The 15,093-nt window shown below is 43.0% G+C and overlaps 1 protein-coding gene across 1 annotated transcript in view; it reads right to left on the bottom strand.

The window, feature by feature from the left end:
• Positions 1-5,720: 5,720 nt before the first annotated feature.
• Positions 5,721-15,093, bottom strand: part of LOC309819963 (uncharacterized protein) — a gene marked incomplete at its 3' end in the record, with an annotated part of 91,147 nt that continues 81,774 nt past the window's right edge. Inside the window, exon 6 of the mRNA XM_082650392.1 lies at positions 5,721-5,777. Coding sequence (XP_082506518.1) covers positions 5,721-5,777 — 57 coding nt within the window. The remainder of the gene's footprint in view (positions 5,778-15,093) is intronic.

Genomic DNA, 15,093 nt, shown 5'->3' with positions numbered 1-15,093 from the left:
TCAGGGAATGCACATGCTGGAGTAAGGGTAACTGGGCCCCTATAGGCACTATAGGTCTCTTATTTGGTCCGAACCATATTTGTGAGGTGGGATCAAAGAACCCTCCTTTCTTTTTCCGTTTTTGTTTTTCGTCTTCTGGTACTGATTTTTGAGCCTGGAGAAGAAGCTTCTTAACAGTTACATTGGGTTTGAGCAGCAGACATCCTTGAAGTTGGACAGAAATAGAACTTAAAGTACCTCATTTAGCTGCTATGTCAGTGAATTAATTCCCTTTTGCCTTTATTGAACGGAATTTGAAATGTCCAGGTATTTTAATAATTGCCAATTGTTTAGGTGATTGTATAGAGTCTAATAATTATGACACTATCTTCCCATTCTTTATGGGTTGGCCTGAGGAAGTAAGAAATCCCCTTCACTTCCAGAGCATTCCAAAATCATGAGATACTCCTAAAGCATAGTAGCTATCAGTATAAATATTTGCTGCTTGATCCTAAGCTAGCTGGCAAGCTCTGGTTAGAGCAATTAATTCAGCTTGTTGTGCCAACTTTGCATCTGGTAAATAAGAGCTTTCAATTATGTCCACAGTGGATATTACTGCATATCTAGCTAGGTAATGTCCCTTTACATCCTTTAAGTAAAATTCATCTGTAAACCAAATTAGGTTAGCATTATCAACAGGAATTTCTTGTAAGTCATTCCTAGGCATAAGAAGATAATGTTAACATAATGCAGTCATGGTCATTATCATTCCTGGGTTGCTGGAAGTAAAGTTGCAGGGTTAAGATAACTACATTGAGCCAAAGTAATATTAGGTGAAGAAAGCAACAATACCTTGTAAGAGGAGAGTTGACTCACAGCATAGTACTGAGCATGATGAGAATTCAAAAGCATTTCAACTGAATGTGGAACATGGGTAGTCAAAGGAGACCCCATTATAAGTTCTTCCTAGCTTTGCACAAGAGAGCTGTCGTTGAAAGAGCCCTCATGAAGGGTGGGAGCCCTTTCACCACTGAATCTAGCTGCTGACTATGATATCCTGTGGGTTGATGCCTGTCACCATGCCTCTGAGTTAACACACCTACGGCGTTTCCTTTATCTTCATGCACAAACCGAAAAAAATGGTAATTTTTGATTCGGATGGCCTAATTCCAAAGCCTACATCAGTGCAGATCTTAAGGAATCTATAACGTTTTCTTCTGTTGTGCATTCAGTTGGGTCTGGTCAGTTAGACTTAAGTAACACATAGAGGGATTGGGCCATGAAGGAAAAATTAGATACCCAATTCCTACAATATCCGGTCAGACCTAGAAATCCTCTCAGCTGTTTCTTTGTTCTGGGAAGCGAGAAAGCCAGGGATTCCCTTGATTCTTTCAGAGTCAATTAACAGTTCTTCTTTGGACACCTTATGCCCCTTAGAGGCTAACTGTTGTAACAGATGAACAGTGTCTCTGTCCAGCTCTAGACCACAAAAGCAAATCGTCTACATATTGAATTAAAACAGTCATTAGGAAAGGGTACATCAGCCAAATCAGCTTTAAGTGTTTGAGAAAAATAAGTAAGGCTTTTAGTATAGGATTGTGGCATAACAGTCCAGGTATACTGATGATCTCCCCATGTAAAGGCAAAAAGGGCTTGGCTTCCTTTTCCAGTATTAAATAACACACTGCATAGGTCTATTACTGAAAAATAATAGGTGTCTTCTGGATGGCTGAGAGCAGGGCGTGAGGATTAGGAACCACAGAGTGGCGAGGGATCACGGTGTTATTTATAGCTCTCAGGTCCTGAAAAACCTTCAGCCTTTTACATTTGGCTTTCTTACCAACAAAATGGGGGTATTGCGAGGACTGGTACGAGGAATCGAAAGTCCGTTCTCAAGGAATTCCTGAATAACAGGAATGCCTCTGGTCTAAATGGGTACTGTCAAATACTGCGTAGAGGCTTGGGATTATCAATAGTTACTTTATTTTTCTGCGGTACGCGGACCTCTCACTGTTGTGGCCTCTCCCGCTGCGGAGCACAGGCTCCGGACGCGCAGGCTCAGCGGCCATGGCTCACGGGCCCAGCCGCTCCGCGGCATGTGGGATCTTCCCGGACCGGGGCACGAACCCGTGTCCCCTGCATCGGCAGGCGGACCACCAGGGAAGCCCTGTCAGTAGTTATGTTAATGGGAGTGGCTGACTTGATTTTCCCTGTGTCTGAGGAGGAGGATGAGCATAATTCCTCAGGCACTTGGAACAGTGAATCGTTAATTTCCCCTTATCTGTCTGAACTTTTGTTTTCGCAACCATCAGTTTCTCGGTAATTATGTTCTGGTCTGCGTCCAAGTTTACTAACTCTAAAATCATCTTGCCCTTCAGGCAATATGGGCATTATATGCCTCTAACAGGTCTCATCCTGTCAAATGAGTTGGAGCACATTTCACCAAAAGGAACACCTGTCTTCCTGTGATTAGTTCCTAACTGAAAAGTTACAGTTTCTGATTTTAAAACTGGCACAGGTAAACTAGAAACACCTGTCATTTGAATTGACTGCTTACTCTGGGGGGAGAGGGCAATGAACGAGGGTAGGGTTGAGAATGGATAAGGTAGCCCCCGCGTCTACAAGTGCCTTAGAAGTCACCCCTCCGATTTTTATTTCAGTTTCCCCTAAGGTGTTTGTGAGGAGGAGGAGGAATGCCCTCTCATGATCCTTAGAGCAGCCCTGTTCCTTATTAATCTTACCGTGTTCTAAATCTAATTTAAACCTGTGGCCGTTTCTTTTAAAATGCCCAGGTTTGGGCAATAAAAACGGGTGCGGTTTTTTTCAAAACTGACTGAAATTTGGTCCAGGTGGTTTCAAGGGACCACTGAACTGCTGTTCATAACCTTGGAAGCTTTCTTTTTCTCATTTCTGTAAGGTTTTGGAGAGCTTGTCACCAACGGTGACAAGCGCATTAGAATGCAGAGTAGCCCGATAAAGTTCATATCTTTTAAACAGTCACACCAATTCTTCATCTAATCCTTCTTAAAAAAAAATAGAATGTAGTACTGAATCATTCTCATGGTCCAGAAAACTCTCTGGAGTCATGCCAGAGTGTTGTTTGAAATGTCTTTTCAAATCTTTTGAAATAATAGTGTCTCTTGACCTTTGCATTGATGGATTTTTGCCCAACCTATTTTCTTTGGGAAGATTTTTATAGTAGCCTGATACAGATTGTGGGTAATTTCTCTACATTTCTGGTGATCTGCCACCTCATGTTTATGAAGACCTTCCACAGGCATTTTCCAGTTTATTTCTTGAAGCCATTCTTTTGCTTTACTTTCAGAGACTAGTAAATGTACAAGCTGGTACAAGTTTGAATATTCAGGCTTGTAAGTTCTTACTGTAAGATCAAATTCTGTGGCAAAACCCAAGCAAAGGATCTTTTTTAAAAATATTTATTTATTTATTTTTGGCTGTGTTGGGTCTTCGTTTCTGTGCGAGGGCTTTCTTCAGTTGTGGCAAGCGGGGGCCACTCTTCATCGCGGTGCGCGGGCCTCTCACTGTCGCGGCCTCTCTTGTTGCGGAGCACAGGCTCCAGACGCGCAGGCTCAGTAGTTGTGGCTCACGGGCCTAGTTGCTCTGCGGCATGTGGGATCTTCCCAGACCAGGGCTCGAACCAGTGTCCCCTGCATTAGCAGGCAGATTCTCAACCACTGCGCCACCAGGGAAGCCCCCCAAGCAAGGGATCTTATACAGGATCTGGAAATTCCTTAGTTATGTTCTGTCCTAGTCTAAGGGATATGGATAAGAGCAGGTTCCCCTCTATCTGTGGGTTTCTCCTTAAAGGGGGCAGCTGTTATTTTAGGGCTGTCTTTATCCTTTTTGTTAGACTCAGCAGGTTCTTCCTTTGAAATCGGAGGTGGAAGAGTAGGGAGGTCAGGACAGAGGAACTCAGAAGGGGATACAAAGAATCTGAAAGGGAAGGAGGGAAAGGAGGAGAAGCAATGGCTTCTGAGGTCTTTTCTAATTAACTACTGTTTCTAGTAATTTTTGGTTTGTGTCTTGTAATGAAGCCATTCTATCATTCCCTCATTTTGAGGTTTCTAGGTACCAATTAAAATATGCTTCCCATTCTGGCTGTTTGATCTTATAGTTAGCTGTTTCTAATTGAGTGCACAGATAAACCAATTTAGGTAAATCAAAAGTGCCCCATTTGGGCCATCTCAGGGAGAAGTTATCGTTGGTCAGACCTTGCTGCTTAGTTAAATACTTGCAAGTGTCAGTTCCATAGGTGTTATACATAAATGTATCTGGGGTTCCCATGGGTGGCTGTCTGTCAAGGAGCTCTTTGGCCTTTGAGGCATGGTTCCCCATTCTTGATTTGGTAGCCTAATTCAGATATGATCTGAACAACTCTGTGAGGACAGTGTGATGAATCAACTGTGTGCTGCTTCTAAGTCCAGCTCCCCAAAGCGTTACCCTTGACTCGGTTCAGCTCTTACATGTCTTGGTTTCTCCCTCCAACAGTCTAAAACTGCCACAGGTGCTTAGAGCACTAGGTGATCCGCCTTTATATCGTGCGTCCCCCGGATAAGCAAAATTTATTTAATGGTTGGGACCCCTGCACGTCATGAGGATTAATACTCAAGACACTTCCCCTAGGTTCTCAGACGCCTGAGGACACCTTCTGGCCAGAGGGAGAAAGTGTCCCTGTTCCTCAGAGCTGAGTAATTCAGTCTTTCATTTCACTAGCAGTTTCTTCAAACCGTATATCAGCTTGTTTTTCAATTTAACCAAACTAACAAAAACTAGCCACCTGTGTTTCCCTGTGTCTCCTACCCTGATCCCCCTAGATCAGGGGTCCCCAACTCCCAGGTCATGAACCGGTACCTGTCCGTGGCCTGTTAGGAACCGGGCCGCACAGCAGGAGGTGAGCTCATCTGTATTTACAGCCACTCCCCATTGCTCACATTACTGCCTGAGCTCCGCCTCCTGTCAGCATTACGGTGACTTGTATAATTATTTCATTACATGTTACAATGTAATAATAATAGAAATAAACTGCACAATAAATGTAATGTGCTTGAATCATCCCCAAACTATCCCCCCCCCCCCCATCCACAGAAAAATTGTCTTCCACGAAACCGGCCCCTGGTGCCAAAAAGGTTGGGGACTGCTGCCCTAGACCCCTACCTATGAAAATGCACCAGTGCCCCTTAAGATACCAAGTCTCAAGTAAAAACAGCTCAAATAAAATTTTAGGACTGTCACTTAAAGGAATGAGATCTGGATATCAGAACTCGCCGGAGCACCTGAGGAGTACTGAGAAGCTGGCGGGGCTCAAAGGGTCCAGGCTGGTACCAGGTGCCAGTTTGGAGTAGACTCGAGGTATCCCCTGGTGGATGTCTCGGATATCCTGCTTGGTGTAATACACCAAGCAAATGTTGGTGAAAAATTAATCAATACTTAATCTAAGAAAGAAATAGAGAATTTTATTCAAGCCCACCCAAGGATTCATATGCAGGAGACAGTCTTTCAGAAAGCTCAGAGGACTGTTCAGCCTATTAGAAGTCCAAGCACAGTTATCTACGTTTTTGAGGCAAAGAAGTATTCATCAGAATGACATATTGACATTTTACATAGTCCAGATCTGCAGGCACAAGGTGATGGGTCATCATGACCCCTTACAGGACTGAGAGAGGAATGTTATCTTTTAAGGCATATCCTTACTGGAATCAGAAGAAAATTGTTCTTTATGGTCAAGGAGGCATTCCTGTCTTTGAGGAGATCTGGTTAATGTAGAACGTAGAGGCACACTGCACATAAAAGGGGGGGGAGTGGCCCAAATGGGCAGAGAGAATATGTTTAAATTCTCTTGTCCTGCATTAAAATATAAATTTTATTTCATGAACATTTTGTATGATTTGCAGTTTTATAACTGTTAGTGTGTAAAGGATGAAATCTTTGGATGTTTTCCTATGTAGAAGAGTTAAGATTAAATTAAGTTAAAATCAAATTTAAAAAGCAAGATAAATAAAAACTATTTAATGGTAAGAGGGTTTCTATAAATTACTCAGTTTATTTTAAATTAAAAATGCATGGGGACTTCCCTGGCTGTTCAGTGGTTAAGACTTCGTCTTCCGGTGCAGGGGGTGCAGGTTCAATCCCTGGTCAGCGAGCTAAGATCCCACATGCGTTGTGGCCAAAAACCCAAAACAGAAGCAATATTGTAACAAATTCAATAAACACTTTGAAGATGGTCCCCATCAAAAAAAAATCTTAAGAAAAAAATGCATAGAAGGTTAGCAAAAATCTGAAAGATAAGAAGGTCTGAAGTAGACTCATCACTGGAAAATCCTGGTCCCTCCAGTGCTCTTGCTTCAGCCACCCCCAAATAACCAGTGTCGATCATTTCTTGAGCATCCTGTTAGTGTCTCTTTATATGAAAAGAGACAGTTGCAAACGCATGTCTTTTGACCCACCTTTGTCCTTGTAATGACGAGTCGTTCCCATTTTGAAAAAAAGTTTTTGTATATATTTTGAATTGTTAAATCTTATTCTTTTATTATTTTAAAAATATTTTAATTTTATTGGAGTACAGTTGATTTACAATGTGTTAGTTTTAGGTGTACAGCAAAGTGATTCAGTTAAACCTATATTCATTCTTCTTTAGATTCTTTTTTCATATAGGTTAGCACAGAATATTGGGTAGAGTTCCCTGTGCTATACAGTAAGTCCTTGTTGGTTTTTTTTTTGTTGTTTTTTTTTGATGTTTGACAGCCCCTAGCTTAAGCCTCCCTTCCCTTCCCCTTGTGCCGCCACCTGGGCAAACTGATGAGGAAGCCTGAGTGGTCTCTCCTTTAGAGCAGGAGGTTCCGGCCACACAAGCCCTGCCAGTGCAGGAACTATTGCCCCAGCCCTAACTGCAGTGAACACCCAGGCCAGGCTCCTTTCCTTGCTTTCTGAAGCCATTTCAGTGCTGCTTGAGAGGCTGCCCCTTCCCTGAGACCTCAGTTATGTGATTCATAAGCCTTTTCCTTCCCCCTTGGTGTGTGTGTGTGGGGGGCACACTGCATCCACACATGACCACCACCCGTGGGTCTGTCTTCTGCTCTGACTCGCTCACCTGCTCTGCTGTCTGATGGCGGCCGGTGCCGTGGGCTGCTGGGTGTCGGGGAGCTCGTGCTGTGAGCTGTGCTGCCTGCCCTGTGTTGTATTATTGACCCCACCAGTTCTGGATTCAGGTAATTTCTTGTTGTTTGGGAGCAAGTACGGGATTGGGGCCCTTCTTAAAGTGGTCCTGGGTCGATGTCTTGGTGGGCACCTATGTGTTTAGGGTGAACCATGTGTTTAGAGTGAATCTGTTGAGTGTGGTGCTTGTTTGGCTTCAAAGTACAGGGTATGGGGGGGTCGGGTATGCTCTGGGCAAGAGCTGGCTCCATTGGCCGGTCACTCCTGAAAGAGTAGTTCCTTAAAAAGAGAAAGCAAAACCGAGGTGAGACGGGGAATGGCAGCCCTTAGGCGGCAGGCTGAATCTACACTCTTAACACCAGAGGGCTCATCAGGCCTCTTCAGTACCTCTGCTGCTGCTACTGCCCCGCCTCTGAGGTAAGATTCTGGCTCTTGGGGCTCTAGGGGAAACACCCATGGCATCCCTGTAGCACAGCAAAGCCAATCTAATCCCGAGGTCTTTAAACCCTACAACTCCCACTGGAGAGGTCCCTAACTCTGATGGCACTAATGTGAGGCTCTCTGGAGGAAAAAATTTATAAATACCAGGGTAGAGAGGTCACCCCGCTCCACCGAAGCATATCCACTGGTGAAGGAAACAGAATAGGGAAGGAAGAGAGGGAGGAAAAGAAGGAAAAATACTAAAACAAAGGTCCACAATTTGACCCAATTGGAAATCTGAAATATTCTAAAAGAATTTGTACAACCAAAAAGATAAAGGACTTGGCTTTCAGGCCTCTACAACATGGTTTTTAAATTAACTTTACCATCTGCTGTACTGCACTAAGTCACAAACCCTTATGCAATTAATTAATACAAGGTCTCAAATTATAGTTATATCTGGGAGTCACACTAAATTTAAGCAAGGTACTCCCGATAATCATAGGGCAGAGGGCTTCCCTGGTGGCGCAGTGGTTGAGAGTCCGCCTGCCGATGCAGGGGACACGGGTTCGTGCCCCGGTCCGGGAGATCCCACATGCCGCGGAGCGGCTGGGCCCGTGAGCCATGGCCACTGAGCCTGCGCGTCCGGAGCCTGTGCTCCACAACGGGAGAGGCCACAACAGTGAGAGGCCCGCGTACCGCAAAAAATAAAAAATAAAAAGTAAGCACATACAAATTAAGTATTTCTAAAGTGTAATAGAAACTAACCCAAATGAATCTCAAGTTCATGTGATCTAGGAAATACTCAAATTAATATTTGATATTAAAGTTTAAATTTCTTAGCTTACTTAATACAGACATGTCTTAGGTTTATTACACCTAGGTCTACTAAAAGTCAAATAAGATCATATTATCTCCGTTACAAAATTTATTAGCAAAAATAAAAATAGCTTGGGAAGATGACTGACTTTGTCTCATGAAGTTTTTTTGGGTCATCTAAATATAATTGTTGAGAACAAATAGATATAAATGGGGTAAGAGCTTTTAGGTGAACTCTTTAAAGTAATATGTTTTATGATATGTCTGCTTAAAAATGGTTTCTCCAGATTTTTGGTAAGTTGAAACCATAGAATTTTGCTAAGTTAAGTGACAGAAGTTTATTAAATATCTAGGTCATTCCCAAACAAGATACTGAAATGTTAATTACTGAACAAAGACTTCCTTTTACAGAAAAATTAAGGATATTTAGGACTATTAATAAAAATGTTTGGTGTCACACAGAATTTTTCTAACAAAAGTACATGTTTTTAGAAATCATAAATAGTATTTATAGGGCTTCCCTGGTGGCACAGTGGTTAAGAATCCACCTGCCAATGCAGAGGACACATGTTCGAGCCCTGGCCCGGGAAGATCCCACATGCTGTGGAGCAACTAAGCCCATGCGCCACAACTACTAAGCCTGCGCTCTAGAGTCCACGAGCCACAACTGCTGAGCCCGTGCACTACAACTACTGAAGCCCACGTGCCTAGAGCCCGTGCTCCACAACAAGAGAAGCTGCCACAAGGAGAAGCCCATGCACCGCAACGAAGAGTAGACATGGCTCGCCGCAACTAGAGAAAGCCCGTGCGCAGCAACGAAGACCCAATGCAGCCATAAGTAAATAGATAGATAGATAGTATTTATAAGTTTGCCAGTCTGCAGAGTGCTAATGTAAAAGACAGTTCGTGGGCTTCCTGGTGGCACAGTGGTTAAGAATATGCCTGCTAATGCAGAGGACACGGGTTTGAGCCCTGGTCTGGGAAGATCCCACATGCCGCAGAGCAGCTAAGCCCGTGAGCCACAACTGCTGAGCCTGCGCTCTAGAACCCACGAGCCACAACTACTGAGCCCATGTGCCACAACTACTGAAGCCCACATGCCTAGAGCCCATGCTCTGCAACAAGAGAAGCCACCACAATGAGAAGCCTGCGCACCACAATGAAGAGTAGCCCCCACTCTCCACAACTAGGGAAAAGCCCGCGCACAGCAACGAAGACCCAACACAGCCAAAAATTAAAAAAAATAAATTTATTAAGAAAGACAGTTCATAATTGTTTACTTCTTAGTTTAGACTAGAAATTAAGGTTTTTAAAGATTAAGAATTCTAGTTAATATATGTAATTAAAACTACTAAAATTAATAAGGAAGACATCTTTGTAAGGAAAAAAAGGTATAAGGAGTGGAAATACATTTTCTTAAGGGAAAAGAAAGTAATTTTATCCTGGGGACATAGAAAGAAGGGGAAAGCACAGAACAAAATCTGAAGGTAAAAAAGTAAGTTATAGGGCTTCCCTGGTGGCGCAGTGGTTGAGAGTCCGCCTGCTGATGCAGGGGACACGGGTTTGTGCCCCGGTCCAGGAAGATCCCACATGCCGCGGAGCGGCTAGGCCCATGAGCCATGGCCACTGAGCCTGTGCGTCCGGAGCCTGTGCTCCACAACGGGAGAGGCCACAGCAGTGAGAGGCCCACGTACCAAAAAAAAAAAGGAAGTTATAAAAGGTTTGTAGGAAAGAAACTGTTGCCTGAAATAAAACCCCACAATGTGAGAACTGTGTTTCAGTTTTATTTGGAGACTTACTGAGGACTGTAGCCCGGGAGATAGCCTCCCAGCTCTGAGGAACTGCTCCAAAGAGTAGGTGGGGATATCAGTATATATGTGATTTGGAGAAGGGTCCATGCAGTCAGGCACACATCTTGGTAGAAGGTTGTTGCTGTTCATGAGGAACAGATATCTTAGTTAATGGTTTTAGTGCTTTTCTAAGAATGGGAAGATGCAAAAATTGGGGTTCATAAATTTTTTTCCTGAAAACATCTATCTGAAGGCCTGTTTTTTTTTTTTTTTTCCTTTTTTTTTTTTTTTTTTTTGCGGTACGTGGGCCTCTCACTGCTGTGGCCTCTCCCGTTGCGGAGCACAGGCTCCGGACGGGCAGGCTCAGCGGCCATGGCTCACGGGCCCAGCCGCTCCGCGGCATGTGGGATCCTCCCGGATCGGGGCACGAACCCGCGTCCCCTGCATCGGCAGGCGGGCTCCCAACCGCTGCGCCACCAGGGAAGCCCTGAAGGCCTGTTTTGCCACTTTTCCCAGAGCACAGAGTGCCTTATTCCTGATCTTGACCCTGAATTACTTTCAGGGTGTGTTGAAGGTCAGTGACTGTAGTGACTTAATTCTTGTAGAACCAGATGGCGAGTGACATTTAAAAAAAATAAATTTATTTATTTATTTTTGACTGCATTGGGCCTTTGTTGCTGCACACAGGCTTTCTCTAGTTGCAGTGAGCAGGGGCTACTCTTCGTTGTGGTACGCAGGCTTCTTATTGCGGTGACTTGTTGTGGAGCACGGGCTGTAGGCGCACGGGCTTCAGTAGTTGTGGCACATGGGCTCAGTAGTTGTAGCTCGTGGGCTCTAGAGCACAGGCTCAGTAGTTGTGGCGCACGGGCTTAGTTGCTCTGCGGCATGTGGGGTCTTCCCAGACCAGGGCTCGAACCCGTGTCCCCTGTGTTGGCAGACGGATTCTTAACCACTGTGCCACCAGGGAAGCCCCCCGCGAGTGACATTTTTTAGTTGGCCAAACCCTGAAAAAAGAATTTTGTGCATGGTTAGGACTTGCTAAGATTAGAATTAAATTTATTTGAGTAAATAAATTTTTATATTAAAAGTAAGCTGATATAGGGACTTCCCTGGTGGTCCAGTGGTAAAGAATCTGCCTTCCAATGCAGGGGATGAGGATTCGATCCCTGGTTGGGGAACTAAGATCCCACATGTCATGGGGCAACTAAGCCTGCGTGCCACAACTACTGAGTCCGGGCGCCTCAACTAGAGAGCCCGCCTGCTGCAAACTACGGAGCCCATGCGCCCTGGAGCCCGCACGCCACAACTAGAGAGAGAAAACCCGTATGCCACAGCTAGAGAGAAGCCCGCACGCTGCAACAAAGATCCGCATACCACAACTAAGACCCGATGCATCAAATAAAAAAGAAAAAAAAAGGTGGTATAAAGCAAGAATTTTAAAAAAATTGAAGTATAGTTGATTTATTGATACAATGTTGTGTTAATTTCAGGTGTACAGCAAAGTGATTCAGCAAAACTAGAATTTGTTTTTCTTTCCGTTTTAAGAGAACACAGTTTTCTTGGAATATTGATCTGCTTTTGATAACAAATTGTAAAGTTTCTTTACCTTTTTCTTTTTCTGCGGTACGCGGGCCTCTCACTGTTGTGGCCTCTCCCATTGCGGAGCACAGGCTCCGGACGCGCAGGCTCAGCGGCTATGGCTCACAGGCCCAGCCGCTCCGTGGCATGTGGGATCTTCCAGGACCGGGGCACGAGCCCGTGTGCCCTGCATCGGCAGGCGGACTCTCAACCACTGCGCCACCAGGGAAGCCCTCTTTACCTTTTAAGTAATCTGTTGTAACTTTCTGTATTTGCCGTTAAAATCTTTTATTGTCACTTTGGTTGAGTGAATAAGTATTGTTTCACAGTGACCTGTGAGCCTATTTGACTAAGTGTTTTAAAACCTTTTCATATCCTTGATAAAATTCCCCATGTCGAATTCTAAGTGAAGTTCTTTTGACCTCTAGCTAACTTGGGCTGCTTTTGAGGGCCCCTGAAACATCCCAAAGAGAGATATTAAACTAATTACGTTTATTTGGTATGTTAAATTACTGAGAAACATTGTCAAGTAAGTGGTGATAAACCTTCTTAGGTTATATTGTGTGGGTAAATGTCATTAATATAGATATTCTAGAAATTATATGGAAATCCTAAAAATCTGATATGTCTTAGTATAATATTATCAGTCATAATTCTAGTTATTACCTTAAAATGTATGTCACAGAAATAACCAAATTTCTTTGTCAATTGCATTGTAATCAGATCTTTATGCCATTTTAAGTCTTTAAAATTTTTTTTATTTTATTGACGTATAGTTGATTTATAATGTATTAATTTCTACTGTACAACACAGTGATTCAGTTATACATATATACATTCTTTTTCATATTATTTTCCATTATGGCTTATCACAGGATATTGAATATAATTCCCTGTGCTGTACAGTAGGACCTTGTTGTTTATCCATCCTATATATAATAGTTTGCATCTGCTAATCCCAAACTCCCAATCCATCCCTCCCCCCACTCCCCCTCCCCCTCGGCAACCACAAGTCTGTTCTCTATGTCTGTGAGTTGGTTTCTGTTTTGTAGATAAGTTCGTCATAGTTTATTTTATCTTAAAAATTTATTTTTTGGCCACACTGTGAGATGTGTGAAACTTCCCTGACCAGGGATCGAACCCACAGTGGAAGCGTGGAGTTTTTACCACTGGACCACCAGGGAAGTCCCATTTTTGTCATATTTTAGATTCCACATATAAGTGATATCATACGGTATTTTGCTTTCTCTTTCTGACTTACTTCACTTAGTGTGATAATCTCTAGGTCCATCCATGTTGCTGCAAATAGCATTATTTCATTCTTTTTTATGACTGAGTAGTATTCCACTGTATATATGTACCACATCTTCTTTATTCATCTGTTGATGGACATTTAGGTTGTTCCCATGTCTTGGCTGTTGTAAGTAGTGCTGCAATGAAAGCGGGTGGGATGCATGTATCTTTTTGAATTATAGTTTTCTCTGGATATATGCCCAGGAGTGGGATTGCAGGATCATATGGCAACTCTATTTTTACTTTTTTGAGGAACCTCTACTGTTTTCCATAGTGGCTGCACCAATTTACATTCCCACCAACAGTGTAGGAAGGTTCCGTTTTCTCAACACCCTCTCCAGTATTTGTTATTTATAGACTTTTTAATGATGGCCATTCTGACTGGTGTGAGGTGATACATTGTAGTTTTTTAAAAATGTTTATTTATTTATTTGGTTGTGCCAGGTCTTGTTTGCAGCAGGTGTGCTCCTTAGTTGCGACTCGTGGACTCCTTAATTGCGGCATGCGAACTCTTAGTTGTGGCATGTGTGTGGGATCTAGTTCCCTGACCAGGGATCGAACCCGGGCCCCCTGCATTGGGAGCGCAGAGTCTTAGCCACTGCACCACCAAGGAAGTCCATCCCCATTGTAGGATTTTTTTTAAAATCACTTTTCAAAATTTATTTATTTATTATATTTTAAAGGGAACTTTATTTTTATTTATTTATTTATGGCTGCGTTGAGTCTTCATTGCTGCGCAGGCTTTCTTTAGTTGCAGTGAGCAGGGGCTACTCTTCATTGCAGTGCATGGGTTTCTCTTTGCGGTGGATTCTCTTGTTGCGGAGCACGGGCTCTAGGCACATGGGCTTCAGTAGTTGTGGCACAAGGCCTCAGTAGTTGTGGCGTGCAGGCTTAGAAGTTTTGGTGCACAGGCTTAGTTGCTCCGTGGCATGTGGATCTTCCCGGGTCAGGGCTCGAACCCGTGTCCCCTGCATTGGCAGGCGGATTCTTAACCACTGCACCACCAGGGAGGCCCCCCCTATTGCAGTTTTGATGTTCATTTCTCTAATAATTAGTGATGTTGAGCATCTTTTTGTGTGCCTGTTGGCCATCTGTATGTCTTCTTTGGAGAAATGTCTATTTAGGTTTTCTGTCCATTTTTTGATTGGGTTATTTGTTTTTGTTAGTGAGTTGTATGAGCTGTTTGTATATTTTGGAAATTAAGCCCTTGTTGGTCATATCATTTGCAAATATTTTCTCCTAGTCCATAGATTGTCTTTTCATTTTGTTTATGGTTTCTTTTTCTGTACAAAAGCTTGTAAGTTTGATTAGGTCCCATTTGTTTATTTTTGCTTTTATTTCTATTGCCTTGGGAGACTGACCTAAGACAGCCATTTTAAGTCTTTTGTCACTTACAATCATCGTTTTACTCTGATGCTTTTATAAAGTGAAGATCTTCAGGAAGATTCATAAGAGAACTTTTTGACAAATATAGGTTTCTGATGAGTTGTAGATCATACTACTAAGCTGGAAAACCTTTCCTCTTATGCTAACTATGACCTGCAGCAAGTTGATAAAGTATACCTTTGTAAAAGAAGATGAAACATTTATCTTTTTCTCTTTACCTGATCCCTCCAGAATTTGCCTTCTCCAGCTGGCTCCCCTCTGGACTTGATGACTTCTTGTGATCCAGATTACAACTAGTTATACTATACTAATCATTGTTTTAATTTGTTCTCTCTTGGTTGTTTTCAAGCTGTTTATGCTTTGTATCTCTTTTTGTTGTACTATGACCTTATTAATGTTACTAGCTATATTACTTACATCCTGTCTGTTTTATAGGATGGTTGTCTCTTGCATTACCCAATGTGTAACCAGGCCTCTGACAAAATTAATGATGACTAAACATCTTGAGGCAATTGATCACATTTATAGCTCTATATAAAATTAATTGTATGGGCTTCCCTGGTGGCACAGTGGTTAAGAATCTGCCTGCCAATGCAAGGGACATGGGTTCGAGCCCTGGTCCGGGAAGATCCCACGTGCCACGGAGCAGCTAAGC

The sequence above is a fragment of the Grampus griseus genome (assembly GCF_964374135.1).
Source record: "Grampus griseus genome assembly, chromosome: 3".
NCBI lineage: Eukaryota > Metazoa > Chordata > Mammalia > Artiodactyla > Delphinidae > Grampus > Grampus griseus.
The sequence above is the reverse complement of the archived record's forward strand: the minus strand, read 5'-3'. Positions and strand labels throughout refer to the sequence as shown.